Genomic DNA, 27,160 nt, shown 5'->3' with positions numbered 1-27,160 from the left:
TGAATTTAAGACTTTACTTTATTCAGCAAAATCATTTATTTACACAATGGGGAATGCTGGTTTGATTTTGTCAATGAAATAAAAACAAACTGAACAGAGACAATACTGAACTGTATATATATTTTGTACCAGAGCTGACCAACTGTTTCCTTACCTGTATCAGGAACATCAAGAGCAACAGTATCACAAGGACACTGGTTTAACAATACACCACATAGGTCCAGTAACACCCTGGGAGCTTCCAATGCTCTTTCCAACTTTTTCTTTTTTTATAAATATATAAAAAAACAAAAAGTCAGCAAAACCAGCATTATGATGTAACAGACAGAGTATAACTCTGAAGTCAATGGGTCAGTAAAAACCTTATCAGACCATCAACAGTTTACAAAGTGATCTGCTCTTCTTCAGACCACTAATACAGAATGCAAACAGGTGAAAAATAGATCACTTTCTAGAAGACAACAATGATCTGATAAGGATCTGACTTAATGGAAGTTAAGGGGGGGGGAAAGGAATGCAGAGCATAGCCCCTATTAGAACAAGCTAACTTTTCCAGATTTTCCAAATTTAAAAAAAAAACAAAAAAAAACAAAAAACAAAAACAAAAAAAAACAAAAACAAAACAAAAAACCACTTCAACATGAAGCTACCATACAAAGTTTTTCCATTTTTCTTTGTAAAAAGTTCAGAGTTTGCAATTTAATCCTGGGTTTTTAGTGAGAAGGACAGTTTGGGCCTGGACTTCCCCTTGCCCAAGATAATTTTTTGTTCTTCTTTTTGTTGACGTTGCCGCTCTTGTTCTAGTTTCATCCTTTCCTCATGAATCTTTCTTTGTTCTTCAACAATTCTCAACTGCTCCTCAGCCTGGAAGTGAAAAGTAAACATTAAAATTTTCTATGAATTTCATGTCTTCTATTAATAATATTGGGAGATCAGGCAACAGCTTACAAACAGTATGTTGAATAAAACCTATGTAAGGTCACACAAAAAGTGATCAAGGAAAAAACACTGAGGAATTAGAAAAGAACTCCTTATTAATTCTGCCTACATTTTCCGATTTTGTTATGAAAAATGTTTTTAAAAACTGCAAAAAAGCACAACACATTTTGAAAATGGAAATTTCTAAAATGTTTTAAGATCAGTATAGATTTTGTCCTATTACACCTATTTTTACCTACACTTTCAGTGCATCAGACGAAGAGATTTTCAATTATGAAACCAGGAATCAATTTATCCAAAGAGCAGGTTATCTACCAATTACCATAAATTTATCATTAGAAAGACAAAGTTCTAAGAAAAAAAAATCCCTACTGGGGCTACATTACATTGTCAATACACAACCAAGAAATACTAAAGACCCTTTTCTCTGAAGAGGAAAAAATTAAAGACCCTTTCCACCTAGCTATGAAATGCTTTTCACTTTCAAGTGGACACTGGCATAATTAACTTCTGCAGGGCCTTTAAGTCCTTCAGTCTTATGCAATCAACTCCCTTCCTGTGCTGTCTACCCATTTCCTGTCTTTACCCCAAAAAAATTCAGGCCATTCTCCTTCTCCCTCATCAAGTCTCTCCTTCTGCCTCCCCCAAACCCCATGCCCACATCCTAATTTCTCACCCACGTGCAGTTTTACCCCTCCTCTCCCCTCCCAAGGAACATTAGGCAATGTGTGCTGGTGATTCTGGTTGTCACAAACAGGAGGTGGCTCCTGGCATCTAGTGGGCAGAGCACAGGCATGCTATTAAACATCCTACAATGCACAGGTCAGCCCCCCACAACAAGGAATTATCCAACCCCAAATGTTAAGAGGGCCAAGGCTGAAGAAAACCTGCTCTAACCTTGAATTTTTAAATCTCAGGAAAATCACTATCTGACCCTCAATTTAAAACATTCACTGCATCCCATCCACTTAATGCTTTCCTATTCCCAAAGTCAGATTTTAAAGTCATTGCTCCCATCTCTATTATTCTACTAAAATTGTTTTCTAGATGGTCAGAACTACAATGCTTAATGACCTCTTTATTCATTCTCCTGTTCACTTGAACTTACTTCTCCCCTCCCAAATGTTAATACGAAACACTGGTGATTCAAAAACATTAAGGCTCTCCACCTGTTCACTCCGGTTTGTCTCCACTGATAGGCTTTTTGCTCAGAAATAGTAACATTCAATGTGACTGCATCACAGGCTTTATGCCAGAGTATGGGAAAGGTGATGGACTCCGGTAGGCAACATAAAATGTTTAAAAACAAAACAAAACAAAAAAACCCTGACTTTTAAATACCAAAGTAACATAAAGAGTCTTTGTTTTACTTTAAGATGGTGGTGGGGGGGGTGTAGACAAAAAGGTAGGAGACATCCACAGTAAGCAAGTAAAGGTCGAAGATGAGGAAGATCAGAATTTTAAAAAAGTGGGAATGTGGTCAGCAGGCAAGATGGAGAACCCAACAGAGAGGTAAAACAGATCTCCCATCTCGCAGACCTTTTTCCTAAGCTACAGCTGACTAGTAGGACACGTACCACGGAGACCTCCGGGTACCTTCAAAATTCAACGTGTCCAAGATTCAAATTCCTCAAACCTAACCAGAGAATAAATCAGTATATAAATTTCAGTATATAAATATAAAAATCAATAAAAAAGTTTCCTAGGACCTTCTCCACCACCACATTCTGTAGCTTTCTTCTGTCTCTTCCCTTCTCCCTGACACAAGCAAATAGCGAACCAGTTGGTTATTACTTCCTTCATGCTCCCTTTTCCACTAAGATGTCTCATCTGGAGCTCCACATGCACAGCCACCACACCAGCACACACCACACCACCTCCCTTAGAGACCTCACAGGACTTCCTTGTTCCCAGTACCCTCTCATCCACCCTACAGAACGCTACCAGTCTCCCCATTTTGGAACATCATTCTGTTCTCGCATGCCCTCAAGCTTCCAGTGACTTCTACCATGCTCAGAATATGACCTAACTTCCCAAATGAGCATACTATTTAAGATTTCCTATAAGCTGGCTCCCACTGTGTATATACTATTCTTTCTCAAATTATGCTTGGTTTCTATCATGCCTCCCCCTCTGCTCATGCCATTCTTTCCACCTACTGAAACCTTACCTGTACATCCATTTCTAACCACCACTTTTGTGCTTAGACTTCCACTGATAATTACGAAAGAAAAGAATTAACTGCCTTTGATCATCTTTAGTGAATTCATATGCCAATTACTTTATCCAGTTTTAACAAATCATCACACACTTGGGTAAGAGTTTGGCAAGTGCAATTAAATCAAGATAAAGAATCTTAAGATGTCCATGTGCCTGGGAAACCCTTAGGAATATAAACACCGAGATTCACTGTTCCCTACTGTTCGAGCTCAGCCCTTAGAAAAGCAAATTAGAACCTTGAAGAGGGAAGGGTTTGAACATCACAACCTAACCCTTAAGAGAAATCTTACACAGTATTTTTCACCCTACCATACTGACAAATTCCAAAGTAAGATACACAATACTATCTTGTGAGGAGTACACTGGCACTACTTACCAAAAGCTCTATCTTAATAATGCTTTTACCCAGCAAATAAATTTCCAAATAACATGCATACGTGCAAAATTGAACAAGGTTTTTTTTAAAGCAACGTAGCTTGCAAAAGACTGGAAAAACCTAAATATTCCCCAATATGAGACTATTAAAACTATGGAAAATATATATAATAGAATACTGTGTAGTTTAAAAAAAAAATAGGAATCCCTACATACTAAAATGGAAAAATCCCTAAGTTACACTGTTAAGAAAAACTAAGTCCCAAATAGTGTGTGCATATGTGTGTATGTGTATATATAGTATACTATTTCCCTGCAAAAAGGGGAGAATTTAAAAACACATGTGCTTGTATCTGCCAAAATACGCATTTTAAACTCTAAAAAAGACAAAAAACATAATCGAATATACCTTTTGGAATGGCAATAAAAAATAGGTGGATGGGGGAAAAAGAGATATACCCAGTTATTTTTCTAAAAAATAAATCTGAATGATGTGATCACACTGCCTAAATTAAAAACAAGATTTTTAAAGCAAAGTCATTTCCTTCATAGATAGGAAATACTAATTCTGCACTGAAATTAACTTTAGATTGGGTAAAGAAAAAGCAAGTTTCAATTTCTCTTAGGTCTACAAATAGAGGAGATAAAAGTGCGTGTGTGTGTGGAAGGGTTGCTGTAATTTCTCTGGTTTGTCCCTTAAGTTAAGCCTAAAGTGCCTATTGGAAGTACCTGATAATGAGATGATTTTTAAAAATAAAGTGCGCAGGTGAATATCCCATCTTTACGTATAAATATTTGTACTTTGTTCCATTATAGCTTTAAATGAAGCACAAATGCTATTCAATTACACCAGGGCTAAAACAGACTAGTTGAGCAAAACCCAAAGCCATCTACTATTTTAATATAGTGCTTCTCAAGTGATGAAAATCAATCTGTGAGGTCTGACCCTATACCTTATCTGCTAGGTGTTCTTCTAAACCCTAAGCCTCCCTCTGCAATCTGACATGCCATTTCCTTCCTGATGACTCCACTTGTCAGAATAGCCACCACTCCCCCTCTACCCTTCTGTTGTTTCAAATGTATGCTGAAGAACTATTCCAATGGTGGGGAGGAGGTATGTATATGGTATTCATACAGATAAACAATCCTAAGCTCTCCTACAAGGATTACATGATGGACATCGTGGGGGCCCAAGAGAAAGCTAACGTCCACAATCCTAGAGCCATGAAATTAGGGTGGGCCTTCCTAAGCCATTAAGTCTAGAACCCTCACAAAGGTGGCTTTCAACCTTGCACCTCACTCCAGTGATTGGTGAGATGAAATACATGAAAGCAAAATACAACATTCCAGGAGAAGGACCTATTTACTCTCCAAGGACCTTCTGTCCCACTCCCCCTTTATCCAGAGGGCTCAGTGCCTTTATTAAAATTACTCATTTTCTGGGGCACCTGGGTGGCTCAGTTCATTAAGCATCTGCCTTCAGCTCAGGTCATGATCTCAGGGTCCTGGGATCAAGCCCCGCATCGGGCTCCCTGCCCAGCGGGGAGCCTGCTTCTCCCTCTCCTCCCTGCTTGTGCTCTCTCTCTCTCAAAAAAAAAAAAATCAATCTTTAAAAAAAATTACTCTTTTCTAAGCATTCTCCTTTCTTACACTGTCTATAATAATGTACATCAAGGTGATCCTTAGCAGCAGTTTCTTTCAGTAAATAAGGATGCTGAAATCTACTACTCTCTACTTAAAATATATATGAAATTTTACAAAATTTTAAAAATACAAAGAGAAATATTTGTTATCAGAAGTGATTACAGAAACGATAAGAACGAGTATTACAATTAGGAAGTCATGCCACTACTCAGAAATGTGGATTTCTGCATGTTAACTTTCCCACACACACATCCTGTTCCACTCTGCCATTTATAAATTTTAATTCTTTGATTCATCTTCCCCTCTATAACACGTGTAGCCCACTTTAGGTAAGCAATGAAAAAAATTTAAAAAGAAATTTGATATAAATTCTGACCCTTAGCAAACTATGGATCAGTAACATTTTCTAAAGTTATTAATGTACAACGTTAAAAAAATAACACACAGGATTTAAAAAAGCAATCCCTACCAATGGCAATTTGGTTATTCTGATAGTTACTCTCCTTACAGTATATACTACCATTACAGGATATTATTAGCTACCATCTAAAGAGAATTCCTACCACCAGCCACTCTTCCTAGCCCCTTTCCTTCTCAATTTAATTACCCAGTTGTTAAATATATTTACAATCTTAAATATATTTTTGGAACTTCAACACTGCATAATATCTCCTGAGAGCCCGTCTTTACCTAACGTGGAGACCACGGCTCCAAGAAGGAACTGACAATTGGGACTGGTATGGGGTACTCGGCATGAGAATCCCTGTCCTCCAGAGCTCCGGAGAGACTGCTCTGGAAAACTGCCGAAAGAGCAATCTCATACCTTCAGGATTTTATCATTTATGTCCTAAAATTTCACAAAAAACGATCTCATCCAGATGTGGTTCTTTTAATCTTCTATACCCTAAATTCTCTTTTCTTTCAAGTTAGTTCTGTTTGTGTTGGTCACTCATTCCCTTTTGTGGAAGTTTTCTCAAGTGCCTGCTGACACTTGGTTGTTGGCATGATGACATCTTCTCTGGTTCCTACACCAGATTTTCTCCCCTTTCTTTTTCCTCCACTTCCTCCTTCAGTACTCCCCTTCCCTCTCCCTTTATCACTCACCAAGTTCATTCTCTCTTTAGTTCCTACAGCCACCTTATCAATTCAAGCCCCATCTTCTGACGGGCTTTCAGTGGTTTATGGTTGACATTCTGTCCTTCAAGCCACCTTATATGGCGCCAATACACTAACGTCCAGGAAGTTTTAAAAAAATTGTTGCCCAAAATACATTGACATAACCTTAAATGAGCTTTTTATCTTATCAACTGGAAACAACCTTCTCACTGATTAAACATCCTTCCATAACTTCCCCACCATTTCATTTCAAATTAAAATATTTTTAAAAAGATTTTATTTGAGAGAAAGATAACGTGCATGAGAGCACACAAGCAGGGGGAGCAGCAGGGGGAGAGGGAGAAGCAGACTCCCCGCTGAGCAGGGAGCCTGACACAGGGCTCGATCCCAGGACCCTGGGATCATGACCTGAGCCAAAGCCAGAAGCTTAACCAACTGAGCCACCCAGGCGCCCCTCAAATTAAAATATTTAATTGACATTTACATTTGGCACCACGCTATATTTGCCTGTTTCTTACAATGTATAAATATATCAGTATTAACTATCCTAGGTACTGTGCCCTTTCAACTTATATCCCCTCACTCTAGTATAAACGGCCCATTTTTTCTCCAATTACATTAGTTTCCTGTAGCCACTCTAACAAAGTAGCACAAACTGGATACCTTAAGAGAACAGAAATTTATTCCAGAGGCAGAGAAGTCCCAAATCGTTATCACTGGAACAGGTGTTGACAGGGCCACCTTCCTTCTGTAGGTGCTCGCAGGGAATCTGCTCCTTGCCTCTTCAAGCTTCTGCTGGCTGCCAAGATTCCTGGCTTGCACATGTATATTGCCCCAATTGTCAAGACCGGCGTCTGCACATCTCTCCCTGTTCTGTCCTCATATCACTTTTCCTGTATGAACGGAGTCTGCTGGGAGTCTGAAGAGTCTTCATCATCGTGTCCTCCCTCTGTCCTTCTCGATCCGAGTTGGCAGTGTTTCTGCTGCTACAGCACCCCTGAAAACACTGTGGGTCTCCCACATCTGGGCTGCTACAGCACCCCTGAAAACACTGTGGGTCTCCCACATCTGGCAGGCCATCAGACAAGAGGCTCCTCCACAGATCTTTCCTGGATAATCTCATTCACTCCTGGCATTTGCTAAAGTGGCTGAAGAAACCTGAGTCACCTGCATAATCTCTTCAGCCCGAGCAAATGGTTGTCCAGCCATACCCTTGGCCTTCTTTCCAGAGAGTTTTTCTAACAGTAATAACCGACTTCAGCATCTTTTGTAATCTAGACAGGCTAAAATTTTCTCCAAAACATCAAGTGCTCATTCCTTTTTACTTATCAGTTATTTCCTCTGTTTATCTCCTTGAATTTAACTATAAACTGCCAGAGGAAAGCACACTGTACTCAACACTTTATCTAGGAACACCTTCAGTTAAATATGAAAGTTCAACCCTTACAAGCTCCACCTTCCACACAACTGTAGGGCACAATCCACCCGGGGTTTCCAACCACTAGACAACCAGGACCTCCTTCCCTCTAGCCTCCAGTAACATCTTCATTTGTGTCTAAGCCCTAACCAGAAGCACCTCTAAAGTCCATATTTCTACCAACAGTCTTTGTTAAAGCAGTCTAGGCATTTTCTATCACATGCCTCAGAATTCTTCCAACCTCTACACCTCCAACTTCAAAACCACTTCCACATTTTTAGGCAACAAATTTCCACAAAACTATGTAGTTCGAAACAATATAAAATTATTCTAGAGGCCAGAAATTCAAAATCTGTATCACTGGTCCAAAATAAAGTGTCAACAGGGCCATGCTCCCTCAGGAGGCCTGAGGGCAAAGTCTATTGCTTGCTTCTTCCAGCTCCTGGTGGCTGTCAGGATTCCTTGTCTTCTGACCCCATCACTCCGATCTTCAAGGTCAGAATCTTCAAATCTCTCTCTGCTCTGTCTTCAGCCTTCTCCTGTGTGTGCACTGTGTAGTAAAAAAAAATCTCCCTCTGCCTCCTCCTCCTAATGATAACATGCAACAGCATTTAGGGCATAGTGGTTAACGCGGGATAAACCACCCAAGATCTTTAAACTCAATCATATCTGCAAAGACCCTCTTTTGGGGCCACGTTAGGTAATATTCACAGGTTCCAGGGATCAGGACATAGAATACACAGATTTGGGGTGGGGGGGGATTTTCCAGAAATATCTCTTAATTGCAAAGTGAGATCTAGCTTAAGTACGTGGAACACATTTTCACATATAATCAACTTCCAAACATGGTACTATTTTTTTCATTTCTCAAAGGAGTGATGAACAGGTAAATCTCCCTATTTGGCAAGTAGGTAAAGAGAAAACTTTTCAGTATTAAAGAGCAGAAATACACTGTAGATCTCAAACTTATGATTTGCATATATTTTAAAACTTCGGGGACATCTGGGTGTGGCTCAGTCAGTTAAGCGTCCAACTCTTGATTTCAGCTCGGGTCATGCTCTCAGGGTCAGGAGATCGAGCCCTGCATCAGGCTCCGTGCTCAGCATGGAGTCTGCTCGGGATTCTCTCTTCCTCTCCCTCTGCCCCTCCAGCTTATATGCACGCTCTTTCTCTCTCTCAAATAAATAAATAAGTAAATCTTTAGAAAAAAAACAAAAACACAAAACTTCAAAGAAGGTTTCCCAGGTAAAATTAATTTTACCTTATCACCATAATGTAATAATTCTTATAATTTTATTAGAAATTGTCAATCTCTTATTATAGTTCAGGTATTTACATGCAAATTAACCAGGTTCCATTTTACTACCACCTTCATCCACCAATGGATAATTTGAGGGTCATTTTTCTACTGATACAGCCTCCTGGAAGGACATTTAATTCCAAGCAACACCTATCACTTTTCTTCTGTTCCCCTTTTTGGAGAAGTAAAATTCTCACACATTTCAGAATAATACCCAGGCTTTTCCCAGACACATCACAAAAAACCTGTATGGAAAAGAGGAGCAAAAAAAATTTTAGGTACCATTTTTAATATTTGTTTAAAAAGTTAAAATTTGGGCGCCTGGGTGGCTCAGTGGTTAAGCGACTGCCTTCGGGCTCAGGTCATGATCCCAGAGTCCCAGGATCAATACCACCACATTGGTCTCCCTGCTCGGTGCAGAGTTTGCTTCTCCCTCTGACCCTCTCCCCTCTCATGCTCTCTCTCACTCTCTCAAATAATAAAATCCTTAAAATAAATAGTTAAAATTCTCCATTGTATTAACAACAGCCTTTCAAATATCTGAAGATAGTTGTGCACTGCCAATACTAACCCGGAACTAGAAACCAATCTGCCAAAAGGCCAAGTCCAGTCAAGCCAAACCACATGTGAATTAATTCGTGTTTGATGTTATAAATCAAACGTGTCTGTTGATTAATATTCTTTTGCCTCCTTTTGGACAGATAAAATCAAGTATCTTCACAAACAATTTGAAATGTGAGCAAAAACTACCCCTGGTCTGGAGCACCTCATAAGAATTTAATATACGAGGGGCGCCTAGGTGGCTCAGTTGGTTAAGCGTCTGCCTTCAGCTCAGGTCATGATCCCAGGGTCCTGGGACTGAGTCCTACATCAGGCTCCCTGCTCACGCGGAGCCTGCTTCCTGTTTCCTCCCTGCTCCTGCTGTCTTCCTATCTCTGTCTCTTAAAAAAAAAAAAAAAAAGAATTTCACATACTAGAGAGCCCATGTGGCTAAGTTAATGCATTCCTTATTACAGTCATTACTGCAACCAATCTGAACTTTTGTCACAAGGACCTACTTAAAAGTCCGTTAAAGTGTGGTTTAAATTTACTTACTTTAGTAATTATTTTTATGTGATCATGAAAAGTGATGTATTTTAGTTGTATAAAATATAGAAACTGGAGAAAAGTATAAAGTTACATTTAAGTCTACCAATCAGAGGTAACTATTTTTAGCCTTTTGGCCTATTTTTCCATCTACTAAACTGCGCAAATATACTTTTCAAATCAGGATAATGTATACATAAGTTTTGTATTTGGCTATTTCCCCTGTATTACCAAATACTTTTAGACTACAGGAAAACCAGCTGTAAGCACGTTATAATTCATCTAAAAACCTGCGAAATTTTCACTATTCTAAATAATATGGTGAGAATTTTTTTCTGTATTACCATATTTGTATACGATTCACAAGATAAATTCTTAGAAACAGATTCAAGGTTCCTGATATTCACTGATTCAGTGCTATTTTCTAAAATGGTCATGGGCCATTATAAACTCCTTCCATCACCATATAAAAGGTCTCTTTATACCTTACTCTTGCCAACACTTGGTGTTAATGAGGGAAATAAAGTCTTTTCTATTGGTATTTACTATTGCAGAAAAAGAAAAGGGGATGGGGGGAGTCATTTCTTTGTTTTCCTTCAGAAGTTGGGAGACTGGGATATATTTTCAAGAACTGATTATAGCACTTTTCATTCTACTTGTGTGAATTCTCATTTACATCTCTCACTTTTCTTTTTCTATTAGAGAGTTGGTCTTCTTTATTGACTTATAAGAAATTGTTGTATTATTCTCTCATGGTTATGATGTTTAAGAAATCTCCCCCAGGGTACTGTCTTCTCCAGTCTGTCTTTAATATGCTTTCAAACCGCATCTACCATTACTTACCCCACAGACTTACTATGGCAGTAAGCCGGTTTACTACTATAGCTACTGCTACCCTGCCCACCACCCTCAGAGTGCCCACACACTCTTGTCTTTATTCTAATTCTGTGAAATCCCGAAAAGGCCTCTGCCAGGCTTCATTTCCTCACACTCCTGCACCCATGGTAAATTCAATTCCTAACTGGCCACTGAGGCCTGGCACATGGCTGTCTCTTCCAGGAAGGTTCCCAGGCCACCCCGGGGCAATTATGTCAATTACCATACATCATCCATCCCACTACCAAATACTTTCGTATTACTTGTTAACTTTTCTTGGGATTGTCCCTGCCTCCACCACCATTGATACATTAAATAAGAGAACTTAACGTCTTGTCCATTTTTATTTCCAAATTGCTTTTTACACATACCTAACTTCTCAATATAGATTATGTGAATAGTTAAGCTTGGCTACTGCCTCTTCCTTCCTTGCCTTCTAGAAGTAAGAATGTGCCACATTCTTCTCGCCATACAATGAGCCGATCCATGTTTTCCCTAGCATACTTATTATGTCATAAAGCAAACAGAACTGCTGTTGCAAACAAGATAAACGACCACTACTGACATAACCAGGACAAGTCCCATGCTATCTGTAATGCTAGCACACTCCCCTACCTTTCTTAAATATCCATTCTTCTAATGGGACATTCAATATAGTCCATGTAATATTTCCTAATAAATGTGTGAAAAGATTAAAGAACTTGCTCAAAATTGAGAGGATAAGGAATGGACAACGAAAATTAAAGAAATCTCCATTTGTGCCTGGCATCTTTATGTAGCAACATTTCCTTGTCTTTTCCAACACAAAGGATGCTCCACTTTCCCTGCAAGCATATGACTCACTACCAATAGAACCAAATAAAAATTAATCTTCTCCAACATGTGGACAATTTCTTACACTTACAACTTTAACATACACAGGAAATAAATGAGTTACGTCCAAATCCTTGCCAAATATTCTCAAATTCAAACTCCTTTTCTCCAAGATACCTTTTCACTGACGTCTATTGACAACATGCAGTCAAAATAGTGTCAGTGTACAATCTATTCTGTCAAACTCAAATGTTCTAGAACAGTGCTAGTCTTAAATATGGCTCATGAATCAGCAAACAGTCTGCAAACTGTAATGGATCCCTAACAAGATATGTAGAAACCAGGAGTGTTTTAGAAGCTTTTATAGCCACTTGACCTCATTTTTCTAGTAATTCATCTTAATTGTATTTTGCAAAAGTAGAGGTCTGAGACAAATTAGGATTAAAAGAACAAAAATTGGCCAATTACCACCACTTGAGAAGCGCTGCTCTAGAATAAGCTTGCTAATCTTTTCCCAGTAATGACACACAAAATCATATTTTTAAGGTCCATGTGGGTAAACAAAGAAAGCTGCCAAAAGGAATATAAAGAGCCCAACCAAGTCTCCCTAAGGGTACCCAGTTATCCCAGGATCAGAAGGGATCCTGGCGGGGCCTAACAGGTTGAGGAGCTCTGCTCTATAAGTCACAATCTGGCATTCCAGGTGACCCAAAAACTGAACTCACCATGCTAGCCAATCCTTTATCATGTTCTAAGAGGAATTCTATTCCACCTGCTTGGCAATTCTGGTTCACCGTTTTAAATACCAACTATACTGTTCCTCCCTTCTGGAAATATCCATACCTTACAAACCACACTATATTTACCTTCCAAAGCTCAACCTTCCAAACTCAAAATTAAGGTTCCTAGTTTCCATCTTACTTCCTCCTACCTGCACTGAGATCTTTTTCTTACACAGAATCACTAAAAAAGGCATTATCATATACTAATTGATAAACATGTAGGGAGATACCTTATAATGACTCCTAGTCCATTCATAGTGCATCATCATTCATAGGGCTTTTTCTACCTTAAGAGATTTTAAGGTCTTTTCATTGGGAAAGCAGGATTAAGTCTCTCCCTTTCATGATGGCCTTTACAACAGCCAGAACAGCAGTAATAGCTAAGAATCCACGGTGTCACGCTCACTAAGTTGCTTCGGATATTTCCAGTACTGGCTTTTCTCTAGGGTATGCTATCTTTTAAAACTTCAAGCTTTAGAACTGATTGCCCCATAGTTTTAACTTTATGGAAAAAGTCATCTTATCACCTACAGGACACATTATTTATGGTCCTCCTTCATCCCTACTCTCCTTGGGATTCACTGTAAATTAATTACTTAGCCCAACTCAGATCTTTTTCTGTGCCTTTATAAACAATCACAGAATTTCTTTTTTCTAAATCACTTACCTGGAGCTTACAACTTGCTTCCCCCCCAACCCAGTCAACAGTATGGGTTGGTAGCAAATGTCTTCCTATGACTGTACTGGTCTCAACACATTTCTAACTAGACAAAACTTCTGTAAGACGTCTAGAACCCAGGGGCGCCTGGGTGGCTCAGTCATTAAGCGTCTGCCTTCGGCTCAGGTCATGATCCCAGGGTCCTGGGATCGAGCCCCGCATCGGGCTCCCTGCTCCACAGGAAGCCTGCTTCTCCCTCTCCTGCTCCCCCTGCTTGTGTTCCCTCTCTGGCATCTCTCTCTGTGTGTCAAATAAATAAATAAAATCTTTAAAAAAAAGAAAAAAAAGTCTAGAACCCAGCGTCCCTCCTGGGTCATGTCATGTCTCTATTCCTGGGCACTAAATAGCACTCATCCCCCATTCATCCTCAGTAAATTTCCTTCCATCTCTGACTTATGTTCCTACTCTGAAGCAGAATTCCTATATGCCACCTTCAAGGAGAAAAGAAAGTTTTTCCTTCCAAAGCCTATCCTCCTTTTGTTTTTTGGCTTCCTTGTATCCACAGTCCTTTAATTCTAGCTTTCTTCTTCATACAGAGACTGCTTCGAAATATATACTCTTAAATGGAAAACCCTATGACACCAAAATTTTTATTCTACTTTACTCCACTTTAAATGCTAGTCTGTGCTAAAAACAAAGAAACAAAGCAAAAACTCAGAGAGTACTAAAAAACAGAACTGGAAGGAAAAGTAGATTAGTTCTTTTTCTATTTTTTAAAAAATTACCTCAATATTCTTACACTGGCTTCTTCATTAAAATGTTTAAATCGCTCTGCCCTAGATCACAATTACTTCAGTCTCTGTATTCCGTGCTAGACTACAAAGTTGGAATAGGAAAAGAGCCTATTAGTCTGGTACACTTAACTACCAAACATATGCTATCTACTTTACCTACTAATGGGTAGGTAACAAGGTAACTAATGTGAAATGCTGCATTTTAAACACTTCCAAACTTCTGTTGTTATTGGTTAGGCATAAAAATGTAAATGAGGTTAAGACAGAAAAACTTTATAGAGTGGGGTTAGTCCAATTTTCCCAGGAAACCGGTCTTAAACCACTGCAAATTTTAGAATTTTCTCCAGATAAGTAGAATTTCTGGATAGCCCCAACAGATTCCTCTGGAAGACACTCGCTAAAATCTAGTCAACTATTCCTGCTCTTGCCTCAAATCCCTGAAAAGGGCCCTGAAAACTCTAAGATATAGGTCAGTCATAGAGCAAAAAAGCATTCCACAAAATCTGAAAAAAATAAAGCAAATATAAAGTAATTTTCACATATACTTCATACATACCAGTTTGGCTTGTGCTTCTGCAATTTTTCGGTTATTCTCTTCCAGTATTCGCTCTAGTTCCTCACGTTTTGCCCGTTCTTCCTCCTAAAGGGGAGGACATGTTAAGATGTTAGAAAAATAAAATGTTTATTTTTACTGATAAATATTTACTAATCTTCCTCTGAACTTTTTGATCTGACTTAGAGGGTAGCTTTATAGCTACCTTCTGTCTGACAAATGATAAACTGTGCAGCCACTAAAATTTGTTTCTAGCACGAAATTTAAATCATCCCTCCCAGTCCAAACAGCAACCGACTAAACCCTCCCTAATGATAGTTTCCTGGCAATTATTACTAATACTTTAATATCACACAAATCAACAAGGACAACTACAAAACTGGATAGTATTTACCAAATTAAAAAAATAATATATAAAATATAAATAAAGTGAATATTTGTCTCACCAATTATGTATACCTACGTATTCTTTACCTATACTCCTTTAATCAGCATTAAAAGTTGAATATTTACTGTCTTGTCCAGTGTCCTGCAGAGTGTGCTCCTCGGCTGCCATACGCGCCAGCTTCCTCTTTAAAATGATTTGTACTGTTAGCTTGGCAATACCTGCATCAGCAGCTCAACCATTTATAAAGAAACAACATACAAGGAAGGCTGAGCTGAGGAATGCAGATGTTTATGGTAAGAAGGAACAAAAAATGTAATTCATCATTCCTAAGGCAAACAATTAATAAGAAAAATACATTTACTGTTAGTGAAAAATACAAATGGTAATCCATACTTCATGGAACTAAGGGCTCTTCCATGGGGAAAATGGACTTAACATTCAGATGTTGACAATTTCTAAAGGCAGCTTATCTTGTCATCTACAGTCTGAACTGAAATTCAGGAATCCAGGGGGTGCATGGTCCGGAAATAAAATTCTGTAATTTATTTTTTATTGGAGAATTTAATGAAATTTTATAATGCAAACTATATGAAGATTGCTTGATGGTTTGGGCAGTGTTCAGATCACAGCATACATATTCAAATGATTTTAATATTTGGAAAGACTGTCAGAGGGTTGTGTCCGTGTAAAAAAAAAAAAAAATTGTTAATATGAAACAAAAAGCAAACGAAGAGAAAAAAATCTTCCTATGATTAATAACTCGCTACAAGACAGCACCATTACTCCAAAATTATCTTCGTTATTAAAAGCACTGACATAAATAAAATTTCATACATTCAATTGCACAGTCTGTGATAGCTACCAAATATAAACACGTGTATCTACTTAAAGACAGCACAAGGGAAAATGCATTTGAGAAGCTAAGCTTACTGGAAAAAAAGACAGATTTAATATGATGCCAACTTGTACACAATAAGGCCAAGATTAATAATGATATGAGACACATATTTTGAGTCAAATATTTAAATTCAAGAAAATATAACTACAGGATTTTCTATGGCATACACCAATGGAATTCATATTCATTATGCAAACTATGTCAAGGGACACTCAGGGCCGTAAAGTAATTTGCCTTGAGTGTTTCAGTGACTTTCAACAAGTTTTAGGAACCTGGAGTAATCAGTGCAAATAAGCCATAAAGCTTCAGTAGCAAATTACTGTCTCACAGAAAGACATTTTCAACTTCTGCTCCAGCTGCTGATAAAACAAATCATGTGTTTAGCTTGACTCCAGACAAGGACAACCTGTTCCTTCATAACTCTCTAGAGAAAAAAAGGAGTTGTTAGTAGATACTAAAAAAGTGGATGAATAATCTGGACATTTTTCCTAAAAAGATTCTTTGAAACACATTAGGAAAATGGAGGGCCTTATGATCAGAGTGCTAGAATTAGTCCACTGTGTTGAAGCAGGATTTGGGGTAGGGGTGAGGGATAAAAGGAGGACAAAAAGAAGAGCGAGAAAACCTATGTATCAAAAGCAGGTGCGGTCACTCAATGTCAGGCCCTGCTCTGTAATCTGACTGAAGGCAAACAGCCTCTCACAGTCCAGCAGTAAGAATGACACACAGAAAAGAAGAATGCATATCCACAGGTGGATTTTAACCTTTTCCCTTGACCACTCCCTGTCTCCCCCCACCCTCCCAAAAAAGAATGTAAGTCCTGCAGCCATGGCAAAAGTTTCAAACACTTCTCAAATATGTAAGCCAGTTCCATTAAATCAAAAAGTATCCTTGAATACGTTTTATGAAAGTAACTTTTAAATATCAGTCAGCACTTCTGAATAGGCTAAAAAATTAACTTTCGCAGCAATGTTAAGTTTAGATGAGAAAGGAATTAGTCTGTATTCCATCTCTTTCCGAACTGAGCAGGAGGCACACCCAACACTGAAAGTTTTGCCATGGACTGTCTCTACTTTCCAAACGACCGAGCGTTACCTCTCTGGCTTTTTGTGCTGCAAGCTCAGCTTGTCTCTGTCGCTCGAGTTCTTCGAGCAACTGCTTTTCCATGATGCGCTTGGCTTCCTCCACCCTTCGGAGAACTTCTCGCTCAATTTCATCCTTCCTTTTCTCCAATTCTTCCTCTACCCTTTTTGCCACTAATTCTTCCACTCTTCGTGCTGTTTCTTCCTCGATGAGTTTTTCTTCTATTTCCTGCTGCCGACTAGCAAACAAAGCAGAAAACAATGACTTAGATAGGTAAACCTAACAAAACTAGTTATAAATCTGTCAAACATACAGCCTGATTCTATAATTCTATAATTCATTTTCAGGCAACATTCAAGGAAATATCAGATACCAACATATTAATACAGAAATTCAAATAAATATGAAATACTTGTTTTCTATCACTTTCCAAGTACAAAATGACTAGTATGTATGTACAAAGAACTTAATTCATTAGTTTTAATTTAGGAACTGTAGAGTAAATCTACAATAAGAAGTCTTACTTTTTTGGTATCAACTTTGTAATGAAAGGACAAACTGTTGTTAAGTGTACAGATTTGCTCATTTGCCAATGCACTCAGTCTAAGGGTTGAGCTACAGAGAAGTCAGGAGAAAATATTATGTAGCAAGCAATTCAGATTGACAAAGTTCACCCCCCTCCCCCAGCCCCACCAGGAAAATCAAAATATATGCAGATTCAAAGAGACTCAGACTGCTAAGGCAGTGTAGCGTAGCTTTTACTGAAAATACAGAGACCTTAATTCAGATTCTGAACCTAACACCTTTAACTGTACCTTTTCTTTCTTTGGTTAACTGATTTTCAATTAAAAGCTCTTCAAGAGATGGGAAAGTGGATGAAAATATATCATCAGTTCTAATAAAAAGTTCAATGAAGCATGATATTGTTTTAGTTCTTTTACTCACATTTAGATATTATAAACCAACTTAATTACTCAAAATGAAATTTCACACTGAAAATACCGACATTTATCAAGGCACTATAGTGGAAACAATGCACATTTTATACCACTGATACCCAACATGATAGCTCCTTGGTCCCATCTGCCTCGTCTGAACTGAAGATCAGTATAAAGAAAATGTATAAAAAAAATCTTTTAACTATTTTTATTTGGTTACATGTTAAAATGACATCTTAAAGACTGAGAATATATTAAAATTAATTTCACTCGTTTCTTTTTAATGTGGCTACTGGAAAATTTTTAAATTACAGATGTAGCTTACGTTGTATTTTCTATTGAACTGCACTAGTTGAGACAATAATTTGTGCTAAATTAATAAATTCAGAGGCTCTGGAAGTGTATCTAAATCCCAAGAAGCCAATTTATTATTAGTAATGCTTCAACTTTCTCACAACCCACAAAATTAAATAACAACCTGTAACCTTTTATCTTTTGATGACTCATACATATGTATGAGCCAGTCATTCAATTTACGTGGTTTAGTAAAGACTTTATAGTGTCTAAGTGACCTTTAAACACCCCAATTCACTTCAACTAAACTCTATTTTGGGGGGTTGATTAAATTCTCACTTAAGTGCTTTCATTCTCAACTCCTGTTACTTATTCACAGTGATACCATACTAACACCGGTGTATCTCTAACATTCTGATTCATTTCAGTTTCTGCATTTAGAATCCGTTTTTCTGTCAAGGAGATAGTAGTTACTTGAAAAAACACAATTTTAGGTTCTAGATAACATGCAATACCCATTGTGAAGACTCTATTGTTGTTTCTCAAATATTTCCTCCCAACTCTCAATTACTGATTTTTTTTTTAAGATTTTATTTATTTATCTGACAGCGAGAGAGCACAAGCAGGGCTAACAGCAGAGGAAGAGGGAGAAGCAGGCTCCCCGCTGAGCACTGAGCCCGATGTGGTGGGGCTCCATCCCAGGGCCCTGGGATCATGACCTGAGCCGAAGGCAGACGCTCAACCATCTGAGCCACCAGGACGCCCCAAATTAATGGTGATTTTTATTTAAATAGATATGAAAGCCTAATATGTAACAATGCTCCTTTTCCTTTTGAAATTCCAAAAAAAATAGAGTTTAAGGTAGTTTCAAGGAGGCTTTATCTATAGCAGCTCAATAAAAGAGAATAGCTACCTACTCCAACACTAAAATGAACTGCCAGAAATATCTAAAGGAAATCAGGCAGTAATTTCAGTGGAAATTAAACTACATTTCAAATATAAAAATTTTGTCTCTCTACTTCATCCAAAGAGAAATATGAGCTGAAATAAGTATGCCTGGTAACTGCTGAACAGGGATGATGGGTACACTAGGGTTACAATAGTCTCTCTACTTTTGCATACATCGGTAAGTTTACATAATACAAAGTTTTAGAAGTATATAGCATCCCCACAAACATACGTTTTGCTAGTTGGTTCTTATGGTATTAGTAAACGTAAAGAAGCCTAAGAACATTAAATGATAGGTCTTCTATGAAGAAAGAAGAAATTTTATTTTAAAGAAGAAGAAATCTTATTTTAAAATGTCAAAAATGGTACGATTCAACTGTTATGGACAATGTAAAACAGTTTCAACTAAAACTTTCAATACAAAGTAAAAAGGAGAGCAAAGACTGGAATAAGGCTTTAGGTTAGCTTATCAGTAGAAAAGTTGCCAAACAACTTAGGAATTTGGTAAAGATGGAAGACACCTGATACATAGTCAGGGTTTTTTTCAAGCAGTCCCTAAGTAATAGCAGTAGCACAATGGCTAATGGGGCCACATTTCCACCGATTTGGTCAGTAAGGAGAAAATAAGCCTAAATAAATTAATTCAGTTTATTACTTACAGCAAAAGCCAGATCAGCATGGTGTGAGCTCTGTCTCTTGTCCCCTCAGAGACACCAAACCAGAGGGGCCAGATGACACACAACAGAGGCACAGGCAGTGGGCTGGTCTGCTGCTGTGGAGTCAATTCTAAGAACTGCTCAGCAGTTTTATAGCCCAGAGGGGAGGGCAAGTGGAAAGTCCCAACCTCAAATGAAACTGGGAGGATAAGAAATGGCCTAGTGGGGTTTCTCAGAAGGCTGCTTATCTCCCTTTGTTCCTTATTCTAGGAACATGAAGGGCATACCATCATGACATCATGACTGTAATTAAGGCTTTCTGCTGGGTCCCACGTGGAAACAGGCAAGGTCAGGGGGGAGCCACAGCAGAATTGTTCCCTACAAGGTTATCAAGAATGTAAATTTCTGTTGTTGCGGTTTTTCTCAGTAAGATTAAAATTACTATTTCAGTAATCAGAAAAAAAATTTTACAGAAATTTTTCAGTTTCTGCCCTGAAAAGTTATTGCTTCGATTCCCCTCTCCCCTCACTGAATTCAAAAAAACAATGGCCACATGTACAACTGAATTAAACATGAGCTCGTCTTTACTGATGACAAATTTATTATCATAATCAATGATAAAGCAGCTGTAAGGCTAACTTTCATAAGAGACACTGAAACTTTCTTGGGGAAAAAAAAACTTCTGGTCGTTAGCACTTCATAGAAGACCTATCATTTAATGTCACTGCCTATTCACTCCTTCAAACTTTCCCCATAGGAGTTGTCACTTTCTTGATGTTTAGGGTCCCTAATCTTTTCCTCAGGCTACTCTGCTGAATATATTGCCTTACCAAGAATTTGTGCCACTGATGAAGCTTCCGTTTTCAAAGGAACTAGTATATATAACATTAGGCCCCCATTTTCTCCATGCTTTCAGAATTTTATAACACACTAGTCACAATCAATTTAAAATGGCAACTATTAAAACAGCAAGGGCCAGGCAATACAGCACAGAGTATGACTTTGTATATAGCCACTAGCAATATAATTTTAAGTACAATATATATACAAATATATACAAACTCAACCCTAGGAGCTTACTCGGAGGAAGTGCTTACATAACATCAGCAAATAGCAGTAATTCAGTACTGACTTGGTACCAAATACTGTGCCAACAGCTTTATGCACCATGTCACCTGTTACACCTCTGATGGTTCCTCAAGCATAGGAACAATCTATTAGCGGGGCTCCAGCTCACTGCATTTTGCTAAGATGACACCGACCCTAGGTAACCTGACTCCAAAGCCAATCATCTTAAGCACTATACTACCCTACACTGTTTCTCCAGGACAAAAATGAAAGGGAAAAGCATGCAGAAAGATTTAACTACCAAAATGGTTATTTTAAAAATCCCTAAAATTCTTAATCAACATCAGCTACATCTTAGGCCCTAATACTTTGTCTTAAAGCCCTAACTTCCCCCGAAACACACAGTTCCACATACTGAATTTGCTCTTAAAAGCTCATTTTGCCCTCAAAATGAGCTCTTCAAGTATTCTAAGAATCACTCATATAGATCCCAGCTCAGTTTAGATACTTAGAAGGCTCTCAATCTGTCATGCAGTCGAACACTAAACATAATCATACACAGATTGTCACAGGCTACAGTAAATTAACAGTAAGAATTAACGTTTCCTGTTTTGCTCCAAGACATTTACAGGTGCCCATTTTTTCAACATGCACTTAATACAACATTCACAAAGCATCTCAAAAGAATATGTAAGAAAATGATAAGAAGAGGGAACCACAGTGAATGGCTGGCACACAGAAGAGAGAACTTAATTTGAAACATGTGAATTAGCTCTTCAAAAATGAGGGAAAAAAAGGTTTAATGTTAAGGTCTGCCTTTCACAGTATTAATGCATAACTCATAAGATCACTCTGAACTCACCAGGCTCAATCTGGTTGCATGTACCTAAAATTGTCTTACCAACATTATTTACTGATACCCATTATATGCCAAGTATGTCTAGATACTACAAATGCACTACTTCTGATCTTCATAATAAGCAAGATCTGTATCTCCATTTCAGGAAAAAGAAATCAGGTTTACAGGTGATTTATTCAAGGCCTCACAACTATAAAGAGCAAAGCAATCTAGTTTCCAATATTATCACAAACTTTCTAATTGGTTAAGCCCAAAAGAATAATCTAATTTTGCTCTCTTGCGGTCTCTCATCTTACACTGAACCTCTTCAAGGTACACTGACGCTATGCATTCTTCTGACATCCCTTCTCTGCTTCCAGGAAACTTTTGTCTTCCTCCAACAAACATTCCTAAGGTTCTTTCAGTCCTGTGACCCAACTGCTCTTTTGCCTCCATGCTCTTCCTGGGTCATTTTATCTACTCTCAAGATTTCCTGCAGGCTTCGGTCTCCCCTGTCAACCTTGAATAAACTCACCATGTCCAAGTATAAGTGCCCACAGTGGAAGTGACAAATGGACGCTCCCCTTCATTTTTCCTTGTCCTCTACCCACCGGGTTTGACACTCTAACCACTGTCTGCCACACAAATAGTTACATGAACATTTCGTAGCTGAGGTGCAACAGCCACAACATAAACATGAGAACCAACATTGATGTTTTATTTCCCTTATGTTCCGATCCAGTTTTATTTGCACTAAATGTTTCTTAAATCTGTCCCTCTTTTCCATTCCAATAACCACCCCCTCACTACTCCTGTGTGGCCTTACTGTAACTACTTATCTGTCCTATACAGCGTTCCGTGCGGTTTTTGGGGGGAGAAGAAGAAAAAAAGCCCACGCTGTTTACCTCCTTAAAACTTTTCCTGTTTCTGGAGCACCTGGGTGGCTCAGTCGTTAAGCCTCTGCCTTCGGCTCCGGTCATGATCCCAGGGTCCTGGGATCGAGCCCCGCATCAGGATCCCTGCTCCGCGGGAAACCTGCTTCTCCCTCTCCCACTCCCCCTGCTTGTGTTCCCTCTCTCGCTGTGTCTCTCTGTGTCAGATAAATAAGTAAAATTAAAAAAAAAAAAAAACAAAAAAAAAAAAGCAAAAAAACTTTTCCTGTTTCTATGATGAAAAAAAAGCCAAGCTCCTTAACATGGCACACAAAAGACTTCTCATGATTCTAAGCCACTATGTACCTCCCCAGTCACTCCAGGATTTTAGTACTTACACACCTTCACGTTCCAGTCAACGTCCACGGTTTTACCATTCTTTAGGGCCATTCCCGCCCTGCCTTCCTTTATTCTGCTAGGGGTGGAGGGGACTCTGCTTTGGTCCACATGTATCTTCCTATGCCTCACCTGACAGTCTCTTATTTTCTCTTTATCTATCACTCACATTCCTTAGAAGTAAGGTACTTACCTACCCACAAACTTTCTTTTCAGTCACATGACAGTCACTGAATTTACCACACTGTATGATTATGTAGCTACTGATAAGTCTTTAAGCTTCTTGGAGAGGGCTCAATTATCTTTATATTAACAGCACCTAGCATAGTGTCTGCCACTTATTAAATGCTCAATAAACATTAGTCGAATGAATGAGCTAACCAACAGAGACTCATAGACATACAACTACTTAACGCCCATTTTCATGGCTCCAAAACCTAGGTCTTTCCGTTGTTCCCTGTGTTATCTCCAAGACATTACATCAAATTAAGGAGTGCCTACTGCATGGCACAGAGGAATTCAGTGTATAGGTGGCTGCTAGCTCTGCCCCCTCCTCCCTTCATAAATGCTAATGATAGTTTGCTGCTTCTGTCAACTTGGAACTATACAACTGTCCAATTTTCTCATGTAATCCCTGGATTTTGTTTCTGCTATTCATGGGTAGCTTGCTAAATACTTCTAATTATTCTTTGCATACCAAGGTTTCTTTCATTTTTCCTACAAGTCTTAGCTTTCTAGTGAATGGCAAATCATTTCTCTTTGGACATCTGTTTTCAAATGGAAAAATTATCTCAGAGATGTCTTCAGTAATCTCTCAAATGCTCATCCGTTGACATTTGAGAGCTGCATTTTTACAGTGAAGGATCCTGTTCCAGACCAAAAAACCTGGATTCTATATAATCAAGGTTTGTTGCGAAACAATTATTTGTATTTGGTGTGTGTGTGTGTGTATGCATACATGTACAATCAACAGTTCTACATAAAGGAAAAATAAAGGGATGCAACAAAATAGCTCTCCTGGTACTGCTTCCTCTGTAATACTGTTAGTGCTCTAGTCCTGTACCTCCTAATAACTTTGCTTCTCTGAAACACACTCTGCTGGAAAATCTACATAATACAAACCCAAACACAAAAAAATTTAAAATCCCTAGACAGTTCAGCACACATGTATTTGTCCCAAGAAGATCCTAAATTCAGTTAACTTTCCTGCCTCATGTGCACTTTCTAAACATGAACTGAGGAAGACAGCTGGTTAAACAGGGAGAGTTTGCAAACTAACTTTGGGAAATGAATACCCAGAGCATCAAAGGACGATGGTCTTAAACCAAAACAAAACCCTACATTTTAAAACCAAAAGGTCATCAGTTTGGAATTATTTGCACCTACTCCTGGATCTAAAAAAATACCTGAGAGGTGACTCTCTGAGAAATACTTTCACCCAAACAGTATTTCAAGTTGGAAACCTTACTGTGACTCTGATTTTCCCTAAATCTAAGTCCTGTATGTGAGCAATGCGAAAATGAAAGCAAATATTCAAGTGTCTTCTAAACAAAAGTATACTAAAAAGGAAAACGAGCAACAGGATTGCACTTAAGTTTGCTACAAAGGAATATAAATAAGAAGTATAAAGATGGAATAAGTTTTGATTGGGATGGTGGTTAAGCAAGGGACCTCAAGTGTCAAAACTCATTGGACTGCATGCTTAAAAGTGTGTGCATTTTGTTTTCACAGCTCACAAAATAACAAAATAACAAAAACCGAGCAGGCCCGAAAAAAGAAACGCAACCGCGACATCTTTAACAAAAGAAACGCACCAACAGAAAGTGCATTTGGGGGTGTACGGTTTGACCACCTACAGTGTCTTACTCCCGAGGAAGCCCTGTCCCAAACTGAAGCCTCCATACAAGAATGCTCTGGCCAGCTGCAATTTGCTTCCCGAGGGCTAACTGCTTTTCGACGCTGCACCAGCCGGCCTGCACACGCTCCCCATCCGCAGCTTCAGGCTCGCTTACCCCACGCCCTCCCTGGCCCACGCAGCTCTCCCACCTTACTCTCAACTCCACCCCCTACTTCCGGCACTCCGCTCCTCTCTCGCGCCAAAATCGCTTTCTCCGCTCCGAGCCCTTCCTGCGCAAGCCCCACAGTTTTCCTTCCCAGCCAACTCGTGGGTCTGTCCTGGCCCAGGCTCTCCAACTCGGCCAGGCTGCAGCCCCTCGGGCGGGCTCCCACGCCCCTCCAGCCGCTCACCGCCCACTCGGCCCCCCCAGCCCCGCCGGCCCCCACCCCCCCCAGCCTCCCCGCCCCTCCCCCCGCGGGCGCTCACATTTTTCGCTGCCGCTCGAACTCCGCTTTCTTCTCCTCCTCCTCTCGCTTCTGCTTCTCGTCCAGGCTGCTGCGCTTGCTCACCGTGCGCCCGAAGATGTCGATGCGGTCGGGCGGGGACGAGGCGCGCTCCCGGTCCCGCTCGCGCCGGGACACGGCCGTGTTGGTGGAGCGCGAGCGGGACCGCGACTCCCGCCGCCGGTTCCGTTTACTCTCCCGGGACTTGGAGCGCTTCCGCACGCGCTCCTTGTCCCGGGACCGCGACCGCGACCGGCTCCGCTTCTTATTGTGTTTGCTGCTCTTGGTGTGTTTGGAGCGGGACGAGCTCCGGCTCCGAGACCGGCCCATCCTTCCGGGCGACGCTGTGACTAGCCGCTGGCCTCGGGTCCCGCACGCGTCCCACTGCCCTCGCTTCCGCCTCCGGACCCCGGCTGGCCGGGCTGCCGAGGCCGGGGGAAGGAAAGCTGTCAGCCAGCCGACTTTATACCGCTCTCTGAAGTCGACGGCCGCCGCGAAGGCCGCCTCCAACGACAAGGCCGCAACGCCAGGAGTTGCAAAGATGGCAGCCGCGGCTGCACCGGCCGCCCTTCCCACACTGCCCCGCGCGGAACGCGCCGCTGCGCGAACCCCGCCCCCTGGCGATGGTTGCCGAAGGCGAAGCGAGCGCTTCCGAGCGCACTCGGCTCCTTCCGCCAGCCCCGCGCCCGCCGGACGCTCCGGAGCCCGAGTCCCCACCTTAGCTTTAGGGCGCTTCTGCTTTCGGGTAAGATGCCAAGGCCGGGAGAAGGAACCCGTCACGTTTCGGTGAGAATGAAATCGTCCCTCAGCAGGAACGGACTGACTGCAACATTTCCTAGGAGCCGGATTTGTCTCAGGCAGCCCCAAATTGTATTGAGTGACCCTGAGCGCATGACTTGGGTCTCTGAGCTTAGCTGCCGCATTCGTTCGATGAAGATAACCGCGCTTTATGAAGTGGTTGTGAGGCTTCCAGGAGGTGACGTCGGCTCTGACGAGGGGAAGCCAGTGCTTGTAGAGGACCCCACGTGCCGGGGGTTCTCAGTGCTTTGCGTTTATTAACTGGTGCCCGACTCGCATTGTGGGGTGGGGACGCTGCGGTGCAGCAGGTGAAGCAGCTGGTGGTGCAGCAGGTGAAGAAGCTGGTGGTGCAGCAGGTGAAGCAGCTGGTGGTCCCGGTCACAGAGCTCGCGGGTTGGCCGCGCAGGGGTGCGCGTCTGCGGCTCCGCCCCGGGAAGACCCGCCGCGTCCTGGCAGGGAAGCCCTACAGCTGCAGGAGGGGGACGCTGCTCTCACAGGTGGTAGAAAGCCTTGACAATCTGAGTGCCTCAATTTTAAAACATTTTAGTAAAAGGCTTAACTCAAGAGAGGTGAGAAGAAAACTAAAAACTTCCCTTTTGAACGAATAATAGCCTGTTACAAATGAAATAGTAAGATTTTCTCCACGACGGCAACAAGAAATAGAAAGTGCTTAGGAAGGAACATTGACAAGTTACAAGATCCTCGTGATGAAATCCCTCAAGCTTTGCTGAAAGGCAGAAGCAAGACCTGAATAAATGGCAAGTAGGTGCCACATCTTTGGATAACAAGTCAGTATCAAAATTATGCCAATTCTTTCAAGTTAAGTCACAAAATTAGCGCAATTTCCATCGGAGTCCCAAGTTCTCTTGGGAATGTGTTAGAACTAATTTTTTATTTTATATAGAAGATCACATTGTTGTGGGCGCCTGGGTGGCTCAGTTGGTTGCGCGGCTGCCTTCGGCTCAGGTCATGATCCTGGAGTCCCGGGATCGAGTCCCGCATCGGGCTCCCTGCTCGGCGGGGAGTCTGCTTCTCCCTCTGACCCTCCCCCCTCTCGTGCTCTCTCTCTC

At 40.4% G+C, this 27,160-nt stretch overlaps 1 protein-coding gene across 3 annotated transcripts; it reads right to left on the bottom strand.

Annotated features, from left to right (window-relative positions):
- Positions 1–26,229, bottom strand: ARGLU1 (arginine and glutamate rich 1). Of its 3 annotated transcripts, none has more exons than XR_003519007.2 (4): positions 25,276–26,229; positions 16,955–17,180; positions 14,577–15,144; positions 1–864 (listed from the first exon to the last, which is right to left on the bottom strand). XR_003519007.2 is itself a non-coding variant. In XM_027588504.2 (4 exons), the coding sequence occupies exons 1-4, from the start codon at positions 25,620–25,622 to the stop codon at positions 700–702; spliced, it is 822 nt and encodes a 273-aa protein (XP_027444305.1). In that variant the 5' UTR covers positions 25,623–26,210; the 3' UTR covers positions 1–699. The 3 variants fall into 3 exon arrangements, 1 of the variants encoding a protein (XP_027444305.1); XM_027588504.2 differs by having other exon boundaries at positions 14,577–14,660; positions 25,276–26,210; XR_003519006.2 differs by having other exon boundaries at positions 668–864; positions 14,577–14,660; positions 15,087–17,180; positions 25,276–26,215.
- Between the last annotated feature and the right edge of the window lie 931 nt (positions 26,230–27,160).

Source organism: Zalophus californianus, chromosome 3, assembly GCF_009762305.2.
Source record: "Zalophus californianus isolate mZalCal1 chromosome 3, mZalCal1.pri.v2, whole genome shotgun sequence".
Classification (NCBI taxonomy): domain Eukaryota; kingdom Metazoa; phylum Chordata; class Mammalia; order Carnivora; family Otariidae; genus Zalophus; species Zalophus californianus.
Note: the sequence above shows the minus strand (reverse complement) of the source record. Positions and strands in the feature narration are given on the sequence as shown.